Genomic DNA, 14,894 nt, shown 5'->3' with positions numbered 1-14,894 from the left:
TATATGATTTCATTTCGCTAAAATTTACATTTCTATTTAACGGCCGTTTGATGATTTAGAAACATTAATAAATGATAAATATATTTTTTTAAAATAAAGATAGCAATTAATTCAACCAAAATGAACATTTTTATTGAACAATTGTACATCTGGTAAAAGTATTGAGATCGGTAAATTAAAGCATCCATTGTTATAGGTTCTTCATAATTGGCTCTTTCATGACGTCCTCGTAGATTCTCTTGCCTAATATAGTGACGAATCTTTTAGCTCATTCTCCGTTTACTTAGGTCCCGTTCATTTCTCTGATTCGAGTTTAGAATTTGAGTTTTGCTACAGTAAAAAGCTCTCACAAACAATCACATCTAACTTTTTTACTACAGTAAAAAGCTCTCACATAAAATCACATCTCAACTCGAATTAAAAACTCGAATCAGCGAACTAAACGGGTTAAATTTTCCACATCCGGCATTTAAAAGTTATAGAACTAATGTAAAACTATACGAAAGCACATAAAAACACTAAAACAAAATACGCAAAATCAAAATTATAGACCGATATCAAAGTGGATGAAACTCATCAAAGTCATAGATAGAAATCTAAGTGGACACATCTTTATATAAAACATTACAATTAAACTACAAATAGATTAAAAGAATAGAAAGAATCCTATTGTATATGAAAATCATAAGCTGGCTCACGTGAAAAACTCCGTGGGCGTTTATTAAAAAGAATCATAATTTCAAAATTATAATTTAAACTCAAAATCATGAATTATAATTATAATTTTAAAATTATAATTAAAATTATCTTAATTTAAATCCTCCTACAAACTAATCCGGCACTTATAGATTGGGATTTTAGACAATTAATACAAGTAGACAAGTAGACAATTACTACAAAAGGCCTTGTAACTGAGTCGGTTGTGGGTGATTTTGAGAGAGAAAGAACCTAGGGAGAGAGAGTAGAGAGAGAAAGTCTGTAGATTGGGATTTTCTGATGATGTATTTCTCTGGGTTTTGTAGAGGATTGTTTCTCAATAATAGAACTTCAAGATTTCTTTGGGGAATTCTCTGCTCATTCGTGAGATTGGATTCAGTTCTTGTTATTAACAAATGGTATCAGAGACTGCTTGAATCAATAATGGCGATGGCGAAAATCGAAGTTGAGAAGTTCACAGGATTGAATGACTTCAATCTATGGTGAATCAAGATGAAGGCGTTCTTGGTGCATCAAGGATTAGATGTTGCTCTCTCTAACGAAGCACTGGCCAAGATCGATGAGAAATTGCAACATGATCTCCCGAAAAGGGCTCACAGTGCGATTCTATTGAGCCTCGGTGATGAAGTTCTTCGTGAGGTAGCGGACGAGACAACGGCCATTGAAATTTGGGTGAAGCTTGAAGCGGTGTTCATGAAGAAATCTTTGACAAACTGGCTATATCTCAAGAAGCGTCTGTACACCCTCCAAATGGATGATGGAAACAGTTCTATCAGAGTTCTACTTGCTCTTGTTGCCCATTTTGATATGGAACTTGAGCAGATGGACGTCAAAACCGCATTCTTACATGGAGAATTGGAGGAGACAATTTTAATGAGGCAGCTTGAATGTTTCATTAAGAAAGGAACTGAAAATCAAGTGTGTTTATTGAAGAGATCACTTTATGGGCTGAAACAATCACCAAAAGGTGGTATAAAAGGTTTGATGAATACATGCTCAAGATTGGGTTCTTTAAGAGCAAATATGACTCTTGTGTTTATCTAAAGAGTCAGGGAGTGGTTAAATCAGTGTGTCTTCCACTCTATACATGCTAATTGCTAGTGAAAGTCATAGGAAGTCTCAAAGGTGAAGAAACTGTTGAAGGCAGAATTTGAGATGAAAGATCTTGGACATGCCAAGAAAATACTGGGAATGGAGATTACCAGGAATAGAAGAACAAAAGAACTTTTTCTATCACAAAGTTCTTATGTGAAAAAGGTGTTGGAAAGGTTTAGTATGTTGGAAGCTAAACTTGTCTTAACTCCTTTCAGCTCAGCATTTCAAGCTGAGTGTAACACAAGCACCTGCAGATGAAGATGAGAAGGAATACATGAAGAGGGTCCCCTGTCAAAGTGCTGTTGGAAGTGTCATGTACGCTATGGTGTGTAGCAGACCAGATTTGGCATATTCTCTCAGTATCATAAGCAGGTTTATGTCAAATCTTGACAAATCACATTGGGAGGCTGGGAAATGAGTGCTGAGATATCTCAAAGGTACTGTTGATCTGAGATTAAAGTATGAAAAAACTAAAACAGAGAAGGAAACAGTAGTGGGATATGTTGATTCAGATTTTGCATGAAGTATTGACATCAGGAGGTCTCTAACTGGCTATGTTTTCAAAGTTTTTGGTAACACAGTCAATTAGAAAGCAAACTTGCAGCCTATGGTAGATTTATCAACTACTGAGGCTGAATACATCGCAACTACAGAGGCTATTAAAGAAGCTCTCTGGCTAAAAGGGCTTGTTTTTGAGTTACTAGTTCAGAAGAAGTTAGAAAATGTGGTTGTGTACTGTGATAACCAAGGTGCAATATGTTTGAACAAGAATCAGGTGCAGCACAAGAGGACTAAGCATGTGGATGTGAAGTATCATTTCATTTGAGAGGTGGTAGCAAACAGAGAATTGGAAGTACTAAAGATTTCAAAAGAGCACAATCCATCATACATGTTCATTTGGTTGAAAGATTCAAACCATGTGATTCGAACAATTTTCGATTTACGTATATTTTTTGTGAGAGAAAATACTGTAGCGAACTACGAATCATGATTCGAATCAGGGAACGAATCTCTCTACCAAACGCGGATATATCTAAAGTTAATGAATGTTATTAATATCGTATAGTCACGCAGGGTCATGTGTCAAGATTAGTCAGTTATAAGGAAAAGTCAAGTTGTTTAGTTGTTAGCCTAGTCAGTATGTTGGGTTAATATTATTTGCTGAGACAAGTAGAGAATTAATACAAAAGATCATGTAACTGAGTCGATTGTAGGTGATTATGAGAGAGAGTAGAGAGAAAAAGTCTACAGATTGTGATTTTCTAGTGATGTCTTTTTTTTTTGAGTTTTGTAAAGGATTATTTCTCAATAATAGAACTTCAAGATTTTTTTAAAGAATTCTCTTCTTCGTGTTTCACTTTCTGAGATTAGATTCAGTTCTTCTTATTAACATGTATTAATGTACCTTTAAAAGCGTATATATACGACAATGAGCGTATGAACTATCTGCCTTAGGATGTATGGACAATGCGAATTGCATAGTACGAGAGAGAGAAAAAGAAAGGGAGATATATATATCTACACATTAAGATATTTAAGGTCCCACATCCATTTTTAACAAACTTTAGAATCGCTTAGTTCAATGATTTGAGTTTTTAATTTAAGTTAAGATGTGATTTTGGCCCCGTTCACTTCACCAATTCGAGTTTAGAATTCGAGTTTTGCTACAGTAAAAAGCTCTCACAAACAATCACATCTAACTTTTTTACTACAGTAAAAAACTCTCACATAAAATCACATCTCAACTCGAATTACAAATTCGAATCAGCGAAGTGAACGGTTATGTGAAAATTTTTTATTATAGCAAAAAAGTTAAATATGACAGATTCTAAAAACTTTTTACTATAACAAAACTCAAATTTTAAATTCGAATCGATAAAATTAATGAGACCTAATGAATAATAATACTTTTCCAGACTGTACTGTCGACCTCGGGATTTTTGTCAAAACATTCGTTGGAAGTCAGGATAGAGCTTTATTAACTGAAAATGGGAAGAATTTTATTTTATTTTTCAAAGAAAAAACATGAAGAGAAATGTCAGGGAGGAATTTCATGTAATCTGACTATTTAAGGAACCAAAGTGCCATTTATTCTTGGCATTTTACGAATCACACATTTCATCCACGACCTACAATCAAGTCAATAGAAAAAAGAGGTCAAGAGCGCCGGTTAGAATGAGCGAAATATCATTTTTAATTTCTAACTAAAGAAAGGGGAAGTTAATTGCCTGTGTTTTTCTTTTTCCTAATATATTCCTTTATTTAAAAATTCTGACAAAAAAATCCTCTAAATTTAAGGGTGTGTTTGGAACTCGTTTTAAAATAATTTTATTTTTTGTATGAAAATAAAAACGAAAACGTTTTCATTTTTATTTTGGAATCATTTCTAAAAATACGTTTGGTAGTTTTATTCTGAAATTGTTTTCAGTTTAAACAAAATTAAAATTGTGTTTGGTGATTTAATTTTTAAAAATATGTAATAATATTTAAAATAATAATATATTAAATAAATAATAATATTAAATATATTAAATAAACATTATATACATGAAAATTACAAAAGAAATGAGTGTGTTTCGGAGAGAGAGAGAGAGAGAGAGAGAGAGAGAGAGAGAGAGAGAGAGAGAGAGAGAGGGAGGGAGGGGGGAAGGAAAACGATTCTTAATCATTTTCAATTTTATTAACTTTTCTTAATCATTTTCAGTTTTATTAACTTTTTAGGAATAAGTAAAAAATGTTTTGAATTTTTGTTTTTTAAAAAATGCGGTGCCAAACACATTTATGAGAACATTTTTATTTTTTTATTTTTAAAAAACGTGAAAAATATTTTTATAAATGATTCCAAACGTGCACTAAATTTTGTTTAAGGGGGAGAAAAGACGTGGACACATTTGAATATTTCTAAACTTTTTTGCGTAAATATGTTATTTTAAATTTACACCTGAAAATTTATACTAAATTTTCTCAACGAATGTTGTTGATTGGGCGGAAGAAGGTGGGCTTCCGCGAGACTGTTGGACCTAACACGGGAAATCCAAGGGACCTAATTAGCAATCTACAATAATAGAGGGGTAATTGAGTCATTTGGTAAACCAGGAGCCAAATGGTACAGTATAGACAGACCTCCATGGACGATCGAGAATGAAGAAGGTCGTGATACTATTGACCAAGCCACTTGCTCTTCTCACACTCACCTTAACCGGAACTTTGTTGTTCATACTACTTTCCCAGCCAAACCCATCTTCTAGAAAACCGGATTCCATGGCTCGGAGCTTCGTTCTTTGGCTTCACGGCTTGGGCGACTCGGGACCCGCCAACGAGCCCATCAAGACCTTCTTCACTTCTCCCGAGTTCAGGAACACAATCTGGTCCTTCCCTTCTGCTCCTTCGAACCCAGTCACCTGCAATTGTACGGTTTTACTCTTTCTTATTTATTTTCATTATTATCATAATTTGGGTATTTGGTTCGTGTACGATGTTTGTGATTGTTTTGTGTCTATGGAGTTGATTTGATGTCCTAGGTATTGCAATTATTGAGATGGATTTTGTTTTGTTTTGGTTTTTTTTTTCCATTTCTGATTAAGGAGTTTGAGTTGTAAGCTTTGACATTGCTCAGGAGAATTGAAATACGAGTTTTTCATCTGTTTAATGGGCAGTCGTACTGTTCTTGGTTTTAATTCGATTATAAGAATGGCATTGGGATCTGACAAGGTGGCAGAGGTTGACGTTTTGGAAAAGATACAGTTTTGACTTGATCACTTTAGGAAAGCAGCGAAATTTCAAGTGGTCTTTTGAAGGATGATTAAAAGAGAATGTTGAAATTTGAATGAAATTATGTAGAGGACGTTGTAGAAGTGTGTGTGAAATTATGTATATCCTCGGAATTACACTAGAGTCATGAATCAATTTTAACATGTTTCTGAAAATGCAACATCCTTGTTAGAAGGCGGGTATTGGCATAGACTACAATTGGTTGAGAATTCCAATTTCCTTTCCTTGAAATTTGAGAAAAAAAAAATCATCTAATTCCATGAACTATTTTTTTTTTCTTGTGTAGATGGTGCTGTGATGCCCTCATGGTTCGACATTCATGAGATTCCAGTGACTGCCGTAAGTCATACTTTCTGTGTTTATTATATCTGTCGCTTCTTGTAAATTTATATCGTGAATTGGATTGAAGGAATCAAAAGCGAACTAGCTGATAACTAGAAGCTTCTATAAGGAATTTTACATGGATTGTAAATCTGCTTGAATCTGTTAATGGCATCTGGTTTATCTGGTTAGACTTAGACTTCTTCTTTAAAAATTGGATTACCAACCTTGCTCTTAATAAAATATTTCAGGATTCTCCAAAAGATGAAGGCAGCTTGCTTAAAGCTGTTCAGAATGTACATAAGATGATAGATAAGGAGATAGCTGCTGGTACCAATCCTAAAAACGTGTTTTTGTGCGGATTCAGTCAAGGAGGTTTGTTTCTCTCCTTCTCTCACAATCATACACAAGGATATATTGTTATGTTATAGTTTCTGTCACTGCTTGTAACTTTTGAGCATTGAAAATCTCCTCCAGGTGCTCTGACATTGGCTAGTGTTCTGCTGTACCCTAAGACTCTCGGAGGAGGCGCAGTATTTAGCGGTTGGGTTCCCTTTAATTCATCGTTTCTAGAACAAATCCCACCAGAAGCCAAGAGGGTACTTCTCAAAACATTTATAATGCTTCTGAGTCTTGGTTTGCACTTGGAGACATATTTCACTTTTATTTTTATCTAATCTTGCAGAGAAAGGAACTATACTTAGTTTGCCTGATGTGGTTTGTTCTGTAACATTATGATGGGAAACTTGCACGTAAAATACTGACACTTAATGTAACAAAAATACATATTTCAACGAACTAGATTGGAAAATGCCATGAATGAAACTGAGATGCATAAACTTTCACTTCAGTGGCACTAGCATCTGCTGTACATTATAGCTCTAGAAATGGTTCAACAAATCTGAGATTTAAACACATACGCAGACGCCATTTTTGTGGTCTCATGGAATGGCCGACAGAACGGTTCTGTTTGAAGCAGGACAAGCAGGTCCACCTTTTCTTGAAAAAGCTGGTGTAAGCTGCGAGTTTAAGGTAATGAATACAAGTCAACATTTCAAATTATAAATTATTTTATTGGTATTTGATTCCTAATTGTAAACTTTGGTTGTTTATTTGCAGGCATATCCTGGTCTTGGCCATTCAATAAGCGGTGAAGAGCTCAAGTATCTGGAATCATGGATCAAATCTCGTCTACAAAGTTCTTCTTAAAGGTTTACTATCCGTCTGATTATATACCTATTGTTGGTAGTACTAAATCATTTTAAAATTCTGATTATGTTTTGCATATCTTTTTTGCACCCTCTCTTGGTGCTAGAACCATATGCTTATATGCATAAAGTTAATGAAAGAACTATGTGTTGTGTTGTATTTTGTTTCAATTCAATTGAAAGCAACATTGAACCCAACCTTATCATATCTTTACATTGCATAGAAGCCAATGTTGTAGGGGAGTGCCTTGTTGATCTCTCAGCTTCATTGCATTGTTCTCATTGGCTTGCCATGTAGAACTCGACAGAACTTTTACATCGATTACACCCGAATCAGGGTTAAATTTCCTTCGTCATGCAACATTACACTCATAGATGACACTAAAGCATATCCTCAGATTTCTATTTTTGCCCCTTTGGACTCCACAAACGTCTATACGTGTGTGTTTGTATATATGTATTGTTTTTTGTCTGTTTCTATATGCATAAATATATCTTGACGACTTCAAAAGGCCAAGTTGGTCCTAATTGCCAAACTTGTCGTTGTCCATCATATCTCGAGCACCATTAAGCAAATTTCCTAATTTACCTGAACAATTTCTTTACATTATCTTTATCAACTGACTTGCCATATTTTAGAAGGGGAAAAAAGCGTTACCAAACGATTTGAAACTCACCTTTTTAACTGCCATGGGTAACACATGGATGGAACTAACCATTTTAACTGATATATAGACATATATATTTATGTGTGCGTGTGTGTGTGTTTTATGTATGATTAATACTGTTGCCCACTGAGAATTATCCGAGTCAATTTAGACCCATTAATACGGAGTACAAGGAATCCCAAAAAAAAATCACTATCCAAAATGAGATTCCAAGTGCTGAGGAGGACCCCAAATTTCTCTAAGTCAATGGAAATTACGCGTAATTCGACATCAGATATAAGTACAATGGCATTATTCAAGCAACTAGAGTTCGTTTTTTGACCTCATCAAAACGGTATTGCATTTTAATTAAACATCTTAATACTAGTAGTTAGTTGATAATAACTTGTAATTCAAAATCCCACATTAACTATACCAAAAAAAAAAAAAAAACTTCAAATTAGCTCCTAGAGAGTTCAAGTAATAAAACGTTTTTGCTGGTCAAGTAATAAAATGATTTTTTATTTCTTGAAGAACTCTTGGGACTGGGTTTGGTCTTTTATGCGCTAAAAAACAAACGCCAAAAATAAAAGTTGGGGAGTTTCAGGTTCATCATCATGTATGATGTACCGTCCCACGAATAAAGCGAAGCATAACACCAAAAAAAAAAGGGGAAAAAAATTCCTACCAATCCCACCAACCCTAATTGAAGAATTGGCGTCTATACTAAGAGAGAAAAGACGTCGACTGAACAATTAAGGTGGGCCCTTAAATATAAGGACCTTTATAAAAACAACTCAATAAAAAAATTTTATTAATAAAATAATTTGTAAAAAAATTTTATTTATAAAATAATTACATAACGATTGAGAATGATCGTAAAAAATGTTTTTTTTTTTTCGAAGAACGACTATTTAAAAAATGGTTTTGTTAATTTTATTTTGTTAGAAAAATGTTATTAGTAAAATAATTTTTTTTAAAAATTTATTTATAAAATAATTACATAACGATCAAGAATGATAATTTTTTATGAAGACAGATTATTTAAGAAAATTATTTTATCAATTTTATTTTGTTAAATAGTCAATTTCTCGTTGGGCACCGCAGAAACGAATCTTTTATGGATTAATTTTAAAAATCTCTCATGAACTATGACTTTTGTAATACTGTGCTCATTAAATTTTAAAAAGTAACATCTGCTCCCTCCGAACTTATTTCATTAACAAGTTTTTCCCTTCTGTTACAATGAGTGACGAAATTGTCACGTGTCACTTATTTGGTGATAATTAAAAATGCAATTACACTTATACCCTCCTAATCAAATAATTCTCCATTTTATTGAAAAAATTCACCATCTCTGTTCCCTATTTTTCTTTTTTTTCCCCTCATTTTTTCCCCATCTGCGTACAATCATAACTCTGCGCAAAAACTTCACCTCCACCGTCACCACCACCACCTAATTCTACTCCACCATTGAGTTCAACACCACCACCTAGTTCAACTCCACCAGTGAGTTCACCTCCACCGCCGTCATCCAACCCACCTGCGAATTCCCCACCTCCACCATCGCCAAAACCACCTAAAAATTCACCTCCACCACCATCACCGCCGGCACTTGAGAGTTCACCCTCGTCCCAGCATCTTTGCCACCGCAAAGTTCACCCCCACCACCAAAATCTGTTTCGCCCACAAGTTCTCCACCTCCACCAACATCTATTTCCCTTGAAGAATCACCTATTCCACCAGCATCAATACCTTACAGGAATGCACTCCTACCTCTTAGGATTACTCCTCTCGCTCCATCAAGTTCTAATCTAACGCTGAAAATTACACTGCAACCCATCAAATCGGTCGTGTTAATTTATTGAGTTTTCTTTCTTTAATGTTTAAAAGGATTGTTGCAGGTTAATTTATGATAATACTTTCTTTAAATAGGTCATGTACCTGATACGTGATGAATTTCACAAAAATTATAGTTAAGGGGAATTTTTGAAATTAATCTATCTTTTATTGACTCACTCTGAGATTGCACCGTTTTCAGACAAGTCCCGCGTCACACGTGAATATTTCTCAATTGGACCCCGACACACGTCACCAACTCCAATGTCTCTCTCTCTCTTCGAGAATAAAACCTCACTCACCCTTCAAGGTCCAAGCTTCTCAGTCACCGTTAGATTATAAGACCCTCTCTCTTTCTCTCTCCTCTCTCTCTCTCTCTCATCAAACTCAGCCATGAAGAAGCTATACCGGAAGGGCACGGTCCACCCATCGCCGCCAATCATTTCTGACCACCTGGCGTTCCTCCCCGCCACCATCCTGACCCTCACGGCGGCGCTATCGCCGGAGGACAGGGAGGTCCTGGCTTATCTAATCTCCTTCAGCGCCTCCAACAGCCCGGGAGGAACCACGGCTTCCTCGCGCCGAGCCGCCGCCGCCGTCGCCCCGAAAGGGGGCGCAAAAGGCGGCTCTTGCTCTGGTTCATCTTCCGCCTCCGGAGACCACCCTCCCCAGTTCAACTGCGACTGCTTCAGGTGCTACACCAGCTACTGGGTCCGGTGGGGGTCGTCGCCAAATCGGGAGCTGATTCACGAAATCATCGACGCCTTCGAGGACGAGTTGTTGCTCTCCAGGACCAAAGGCGCCGCCAAGACCACGAAAAGGGAGAGAAGGAAGCAAAGAAATGGTGGTGGTAATATCGGTAATGGTGTTAATACTGGGTCGGGTGAGTTGAAACGGTCCGAGTTGAGTTCGGGAAAGGACGAGCCGGCGGGCGAGTCGGAATCGGTGCAAGGTCATGAAGGTGGCGGCGGTGGTGAAGGTGATGAGGAAGAGGTTTTGTCATCGGAGAAAGGATCGGTGAGAAGGTTTGTGAGTTTTATTGGGGAAAGGATTTGGGGGGTTTTGGGCTGAGAGAGAAAGAAATGAATCAGAGAGGTGAGGTTAAAATTAACTAGTTTTTCTTTTTATTTCTTCTTCTTCATCATGATCTTCCACAAGGTCGTTTTTTTTTTTTTTTTTTTTTTTTTTTGGGTCTTGTAAATTACCCTTTATTGTAAAAAATGGGTTATCTTATTTTTGAATCATCACGAAATATTTAGTTTTGTTGTCGCAACAATTATCAATTGATAGGCTTCATAAAGTATATTGATACTAGTAGCTTCGGTGGTTCTTGTTTTGTAGCATATAAAGTTGTTGAGCTATTTATCTGCTGAATGAGGAAAAGCTTCTAGCTTTTTATGTGAAAATTAGTGTTGTTGATTCTGTTTGGTTTGGGAAATTTGGGTTTCACAAAGGAATTTCAAATTTTTCATAGAAATGGTTATTTCTTGTTCTGCAGTGACCTTTCTTTTATTTCATTAGTCTTCATTCTTCTAGTGTTTTAGTAAACGAATTGGTTTGAAAATATCTCTTATTTTTTAGCAAAGCCCTAATTGCTATGAAAATTTTTCACTTCAAAAGTAGACATAATAAGGGTGAAAAAAAAGGGGGTCTTTTTTCACCAAAATTTCCCCCTTGGGACTTCTGTAATCGCGGTGAGGACACTACTCAAAAAACGACGTCGTTTTTGTCCATGAAAATGGAAGCATGGTGGGTGGCATATGCACGGGCAAAATGCATATATTAAGAGCCATTTAAGGCAAAATGCATATATTAGTGCATAAATGCATATATTAAGAGCCATTTTAAGGCAAAATGCATATATTAAGAGCCGTTGATTCGTTTTCTTATTCGAATTATGATTTATAATTGTCCATGAAAATGGAAGCATGGTGGGTGGCATATGCACGGGCAAAATGCATATATTAAGAGCCATTTAAGGCAAAATGCATATATTAAGAGCCGTTTGATTAAATGATTCGTTTTCTTATTCGAATTATGGTTTATAATTTGTTATAATATTTTTTTTATAAAAAATATATTTTAATCTCATAATTTTAATCCTTAGAACCAAACAGGTTCTAATGCTTTGAAAATTGATGACCAAACGGGCTCTAATGCTTTGAAAATTGATGGTCTCTTTGTTTATGCGATGGTGCCGGAAATCCTCAAACATGCATGATCAAGACGCATTTCCGAAACTACCCCTGTGGGTGACTGCTTTTTGTACTAGAATGAGTGTACCTCGTTCGTCTCTATTTAAATTTTTAATTTGGATTAGAAATATAATTTTATATAAAAAATTTTAATTATAATTAAAAAAACTAAATGTGATTTTTATAAAAAAAATTTAACTGTATTGAAAACTCAAGTTTATGAACGGGGTTTCAGAATATAGAGGGCATAATGGTAATGGGAAAGTATCTGATAGGACTGGGTAAGTGTCGCCAGTAAGGAGGTTGGCAAAAGTTGTCTTCGATTAAAGCAACGGGCGCTCAGATAAAAGTCCCACTTATAACTCCCGTCCAAATATCTTTTCGTTGTTGTCCATGCCAATTTTTGTTCTTTCCATAATTGTAATATTTTTACTCATTTGGATAAATCTACCCTTTTCGTTTTAATTCCAAAAAGAAAAGAAAAGCCCAATAATATATAGATCTTCCATTTTTGCATTCACCTAGTTTGAAGCTTACGTGCATGTTATTTGGATGGAAGAATAGTATTACGGATAAAAGGAGATGTAGTGATTAGAAGAGACGAAAATCTTTCTCTATACATTTACAATAATAGAAAAAGGAAAAACACAACCAAAAAAAAAAAAAAAACTCTTTAGATGCTAAATAGCATATATATTAGTAACTTAAGCTAATAGTTCCGTTCTTTTCGCTGATTCGAATTTTACTACAATAAAAAAATTTTAAAAATAATCACATTTAATTTTTTTAATACAATAAAAAATTTTTATATACATTACATCTCAACTTAAATTAACAAATTAAACCGCCTCTTGGCTCAAATCAAACCCTTTTGGTCACTTTCTTATGGCCCACTAGAATGGTGAGAAAAGGTGGAGGAAAGTTCAATGTTACCTAATAAAAAAACTGAAATATAATAAAGCTAATTAGTCGGTTAATTTTACAAATGATCACATGTAAAATTTTATTATTTCTTTTGTGAAAAGCGATTTAAAGCGCATAACATTTTACAGTGATTTACTGACATGGTAGTTGAGATCAAATTGGACATAATGACTGTAAGTAATGATTTGATTGTTGCAACTCTCAAGTGGTTTTACTTTGTACGGAAATTATTTATCCTTGACATCTTGGCAGAATAATTTAATTTTAAACTTGGATGATGAAATGAATAGAATTTAAAGCTTCCTTTATTTCACTTATTTGAGTTTTCAGTTTTAAATTTTTATATAAATTTTTTTTTAAAAAATATCATATTTAATTTTTTTTACTACAGTGAAAAGTTTTAAAAAAATATCACATCTCAACTCGAATTGAAAACTCGAATCTGTGAAGTGAATGAGGCCTAAGATTGCGTTTAATTAGTAAATTTGTGTCATAATTTAAATTATAATTCATGACTCGTTAAAGTATTTTTTCTTAAAAAAATACACGTAAATTAAGAATAATTTTGAATCATAATTCTGAATTTATAAACTAAACGTTATTTACGTTTGCTTTAATGTGTAAAATCTCTCATAACATTATCTTCTTTGCATATAGTGATATAAGGGAGGGTTTGAAAACACCATCTTAGAAGGGAGAACAATTCATTTGGCCACCAAACTGTATATAAGAGAGGCACACAACTTATCCAAAAGCTTAATATAGAGATTTAGTATAGAGTTTTCAACAACTACAATTAGCAAAGATATATAACATAGACTTGCCCCCTTTTAAAGTATAGTTCATGTAATATGTTTTGTGTAAACAACTTGATTGAATGAAATTCCAAATGCCACGCATGTGATGTCACTGAATCCAACTCTCAATATATTTCAATATATATATATATATATATATATATATATCTCAGTTCACCAAGCCAAAATAAATAAAGGGGTCCAAAACTTTATTTAATTTAGGCCCCATTTAATTCGTTAATTCGGGTGAAGATATAACTTTATGTGAAAATTTTTTATTATAATAAAAAATTTAAATATAACTGTCTTTGATAATTTTTTATTATAATAAAATTTAAATCAGTAAAATAAACAGAATCTTAGATACCTACATTCAAACACTTGCAAGCATGAGATCCGTATGTTCTTCTTTTCTAAATTGGATAAGCACTCAATTTTTTGGGAGTTCCTCCTAAAAGTTAAAAATAATTCCTTTTGTCGTTTTTACTTTATCTTCTACAACCACTAATGGGCAACTATGTTCTTTCATTGGGACAACAGTCAATTCAGAAATTCAGTTTACTTGTTTTTTTTTTTTTTTTTTTTTTTTTTTTTTTTTTTTTGGGAAATAACATGACATTATACTATATCTAGCATTAGAATATGAAATTTTGGAGCCTTTTTTTTCTTTGTTATTTTATGATTAATAATCGATTAAAGCGATGAGGGGTATCTTTGGAATGGGAATCTGTTTACTTTATGCTCGGCCAATGAATACAGCAAGAGGAGACAATTGGCTCAAGTCTCGGTGACCCCCAGCACATATTCCTCTAAGAATAGCCTTGCCCTTTGACCACCACCGCAAATGTGTCCTTCGATGCCTCGGTTACCCCTGATTCCCCGTGTTTATTTGTCATGATCTTGATTTTGTTTTTCCCCTTTTTCTTTTGTTTGGCTGAAATAATCATTAACCTCATTTATGCTGCTCGGCGGTTCCATTTATCTCATGATTATCAAAATAGGAGGGAGAAGTGAAAGATTTAGATGTTTGATTCACATATTCAGAATTATAATTTAAAATTATTTTTATTTTATGTGTATTTTTTTAGAAAAAATATTATAGTGAGTTACGAATCGTGATTTAAATCATGATATGAATCCTCACACCAAATACCTTAAAAATAGTGATTTTTTCTGATACGTTAATATATTAATAGGTTAAATTTTGTTATCTATAAATTTATATAAAATCATGTAAAAATTAAAAAATATATAAATTTAACAGTTAAAAAAATTTAATATATCGATACGTCAAGCGAACCAAAAAATCTCCCTAATACCTAAACATTAACAACAACAAAAAACTATAACGTTTAAACAGAAGAAAAATCTATAATTTCC

At 34.1% G+C, this 14,894-nt stretch overlaps 3 protein-coding genes across 3 annotated transcripts; 2 read left to right on the top strand and 1 right to left on the bottom strand.

Moving 5' to 3' along the window:
- The first annotated feature begins 4,783 nt into the window (after positions 1-4,783).
- LOC21396787 (probable carboxylesterase SOBER1-like) lies at positions 4,784-7,514 on the top strand. Its single transcript, XM_010092656.2, has 6 exons — positions 4,784-5,221; positions 5,870-5,922; positions 6,156-6,279; positions 6,382-6,503; positions 6,829-6,936; positions 7,024-7,514. Exons 1-6 carry the CDS (start codon positions 4,954-4,956, stop codon positions 7,111-7,113), a joined length of 765 nt encoding a protein of 254 aa, XP_010090958.1. The 5' UTR covers positions 4,784-4,953; the 3' UTR covers positions 7,114-7,514.
- Positions 7,515-9,144: 1,630 nt separating this feature from the next.
- LOC112090535 (glycine-rich protein 2-like) lies at positions 9,145-9,602 on the bottom strand. Its single transcript, XM_024162066.1, has 2 exons — positions 9,520-9,602; positions 9,145-9,400 (listed from the first exon to the last, which is right to left on the bottom strand). Exons 1-2 carry the CDS (start codon positions 9,600-9,602, stop codon positions 9,145-9,147), a joined length of 339 nt encoding a protein of 112 aa, XP_024017834.1.
- Positions 9,603-9,932: 330 nt separating this feature from the next.
- Positions 9,933-10,760, top strand: LOC21396786. Its single transcript, XM_010092655.2, has one exon. The coding sequence runs from the start codon at positions 9,992-9,994 to the stop codon at positions 10,667-10,669; it is 678 nt and encodes a 225-aa protein (XP_010090957.1). The 5' UTR covers positions 9,933-9,991; the 3' UTR covers positions 10,670-10,760.
- Positions 10,761-14,894: the final 4,134 nt, after the last annotated feature.

Source organism: Morus notabilis, unplaced genomic scaffold (assembly GCF_000414095.1).
Source record: "Morus notabilis unplaced genomic scaffold, ASM41409v2 Scaffold802, whole genome shotgun sequence".
In the NCBI taxonomy this organism is placed as follows: domain Eukaryota; kingdom Viridiplantae; phylum Streptophyta; class Magnoliopsida; order Rosales; family Moraceae; genus Morus; species Morus notabilis.
This window is presented reverse-complemented; position numbering and strand designations above follow the sequence as displayed.

What these genes read in the sequence shown, in the direction of transcription:
- LOC21396787 (XM_010092656.2), top strand. Translation starts at nt 4,954, where the DNA reads ATGAAGAAGGTCGTGATACTATTGACCAAGCCACTTGCTCTTCTCACA. An exon ending in GAACCCAGTCACCTGCAATT is followed by an intron (nt 5,222 to 5,869) that starts GTACGGTTTTAC and finishes TTTCTTGTGTAG; the next exon opens with ATGGTGCTGTGATGCCCTCA. An exon ending in TCCCACCAGAAGCCAAGAGG is followed by an intron (nt 6,504 to 6,828) that starts GTACTTCTCAAA and finishes ACACATACGCAG; the next exon opens with ACGCCATTTTTGTGGTCTCA.
- LOC112090535 (XM_024162066.1), bottom strand. Translation starts at nt 9,602, where the DNA reads ATGGGTTGCAGTGTAATTTTCAGCGTTAGATTAGAACTTGATGGAGCG. An exon ending in AGAGGTAGGAGTGCATTCCT is followed by an intron (nt 9,401 to 9,519) that starts GTAAGGTATTGA and finishes GCGGTGGCAAAG; the next exon opens with ATGCTGGGACGAGGGTGAAC.
- LOC21396786 (XM_010092655.2), top strand. Translation starts at nt 9,992, where the DNA reads ATGAAGAAGCTATACCGGAAGGGCACGGTCCACCCATCGCCGCCAATC.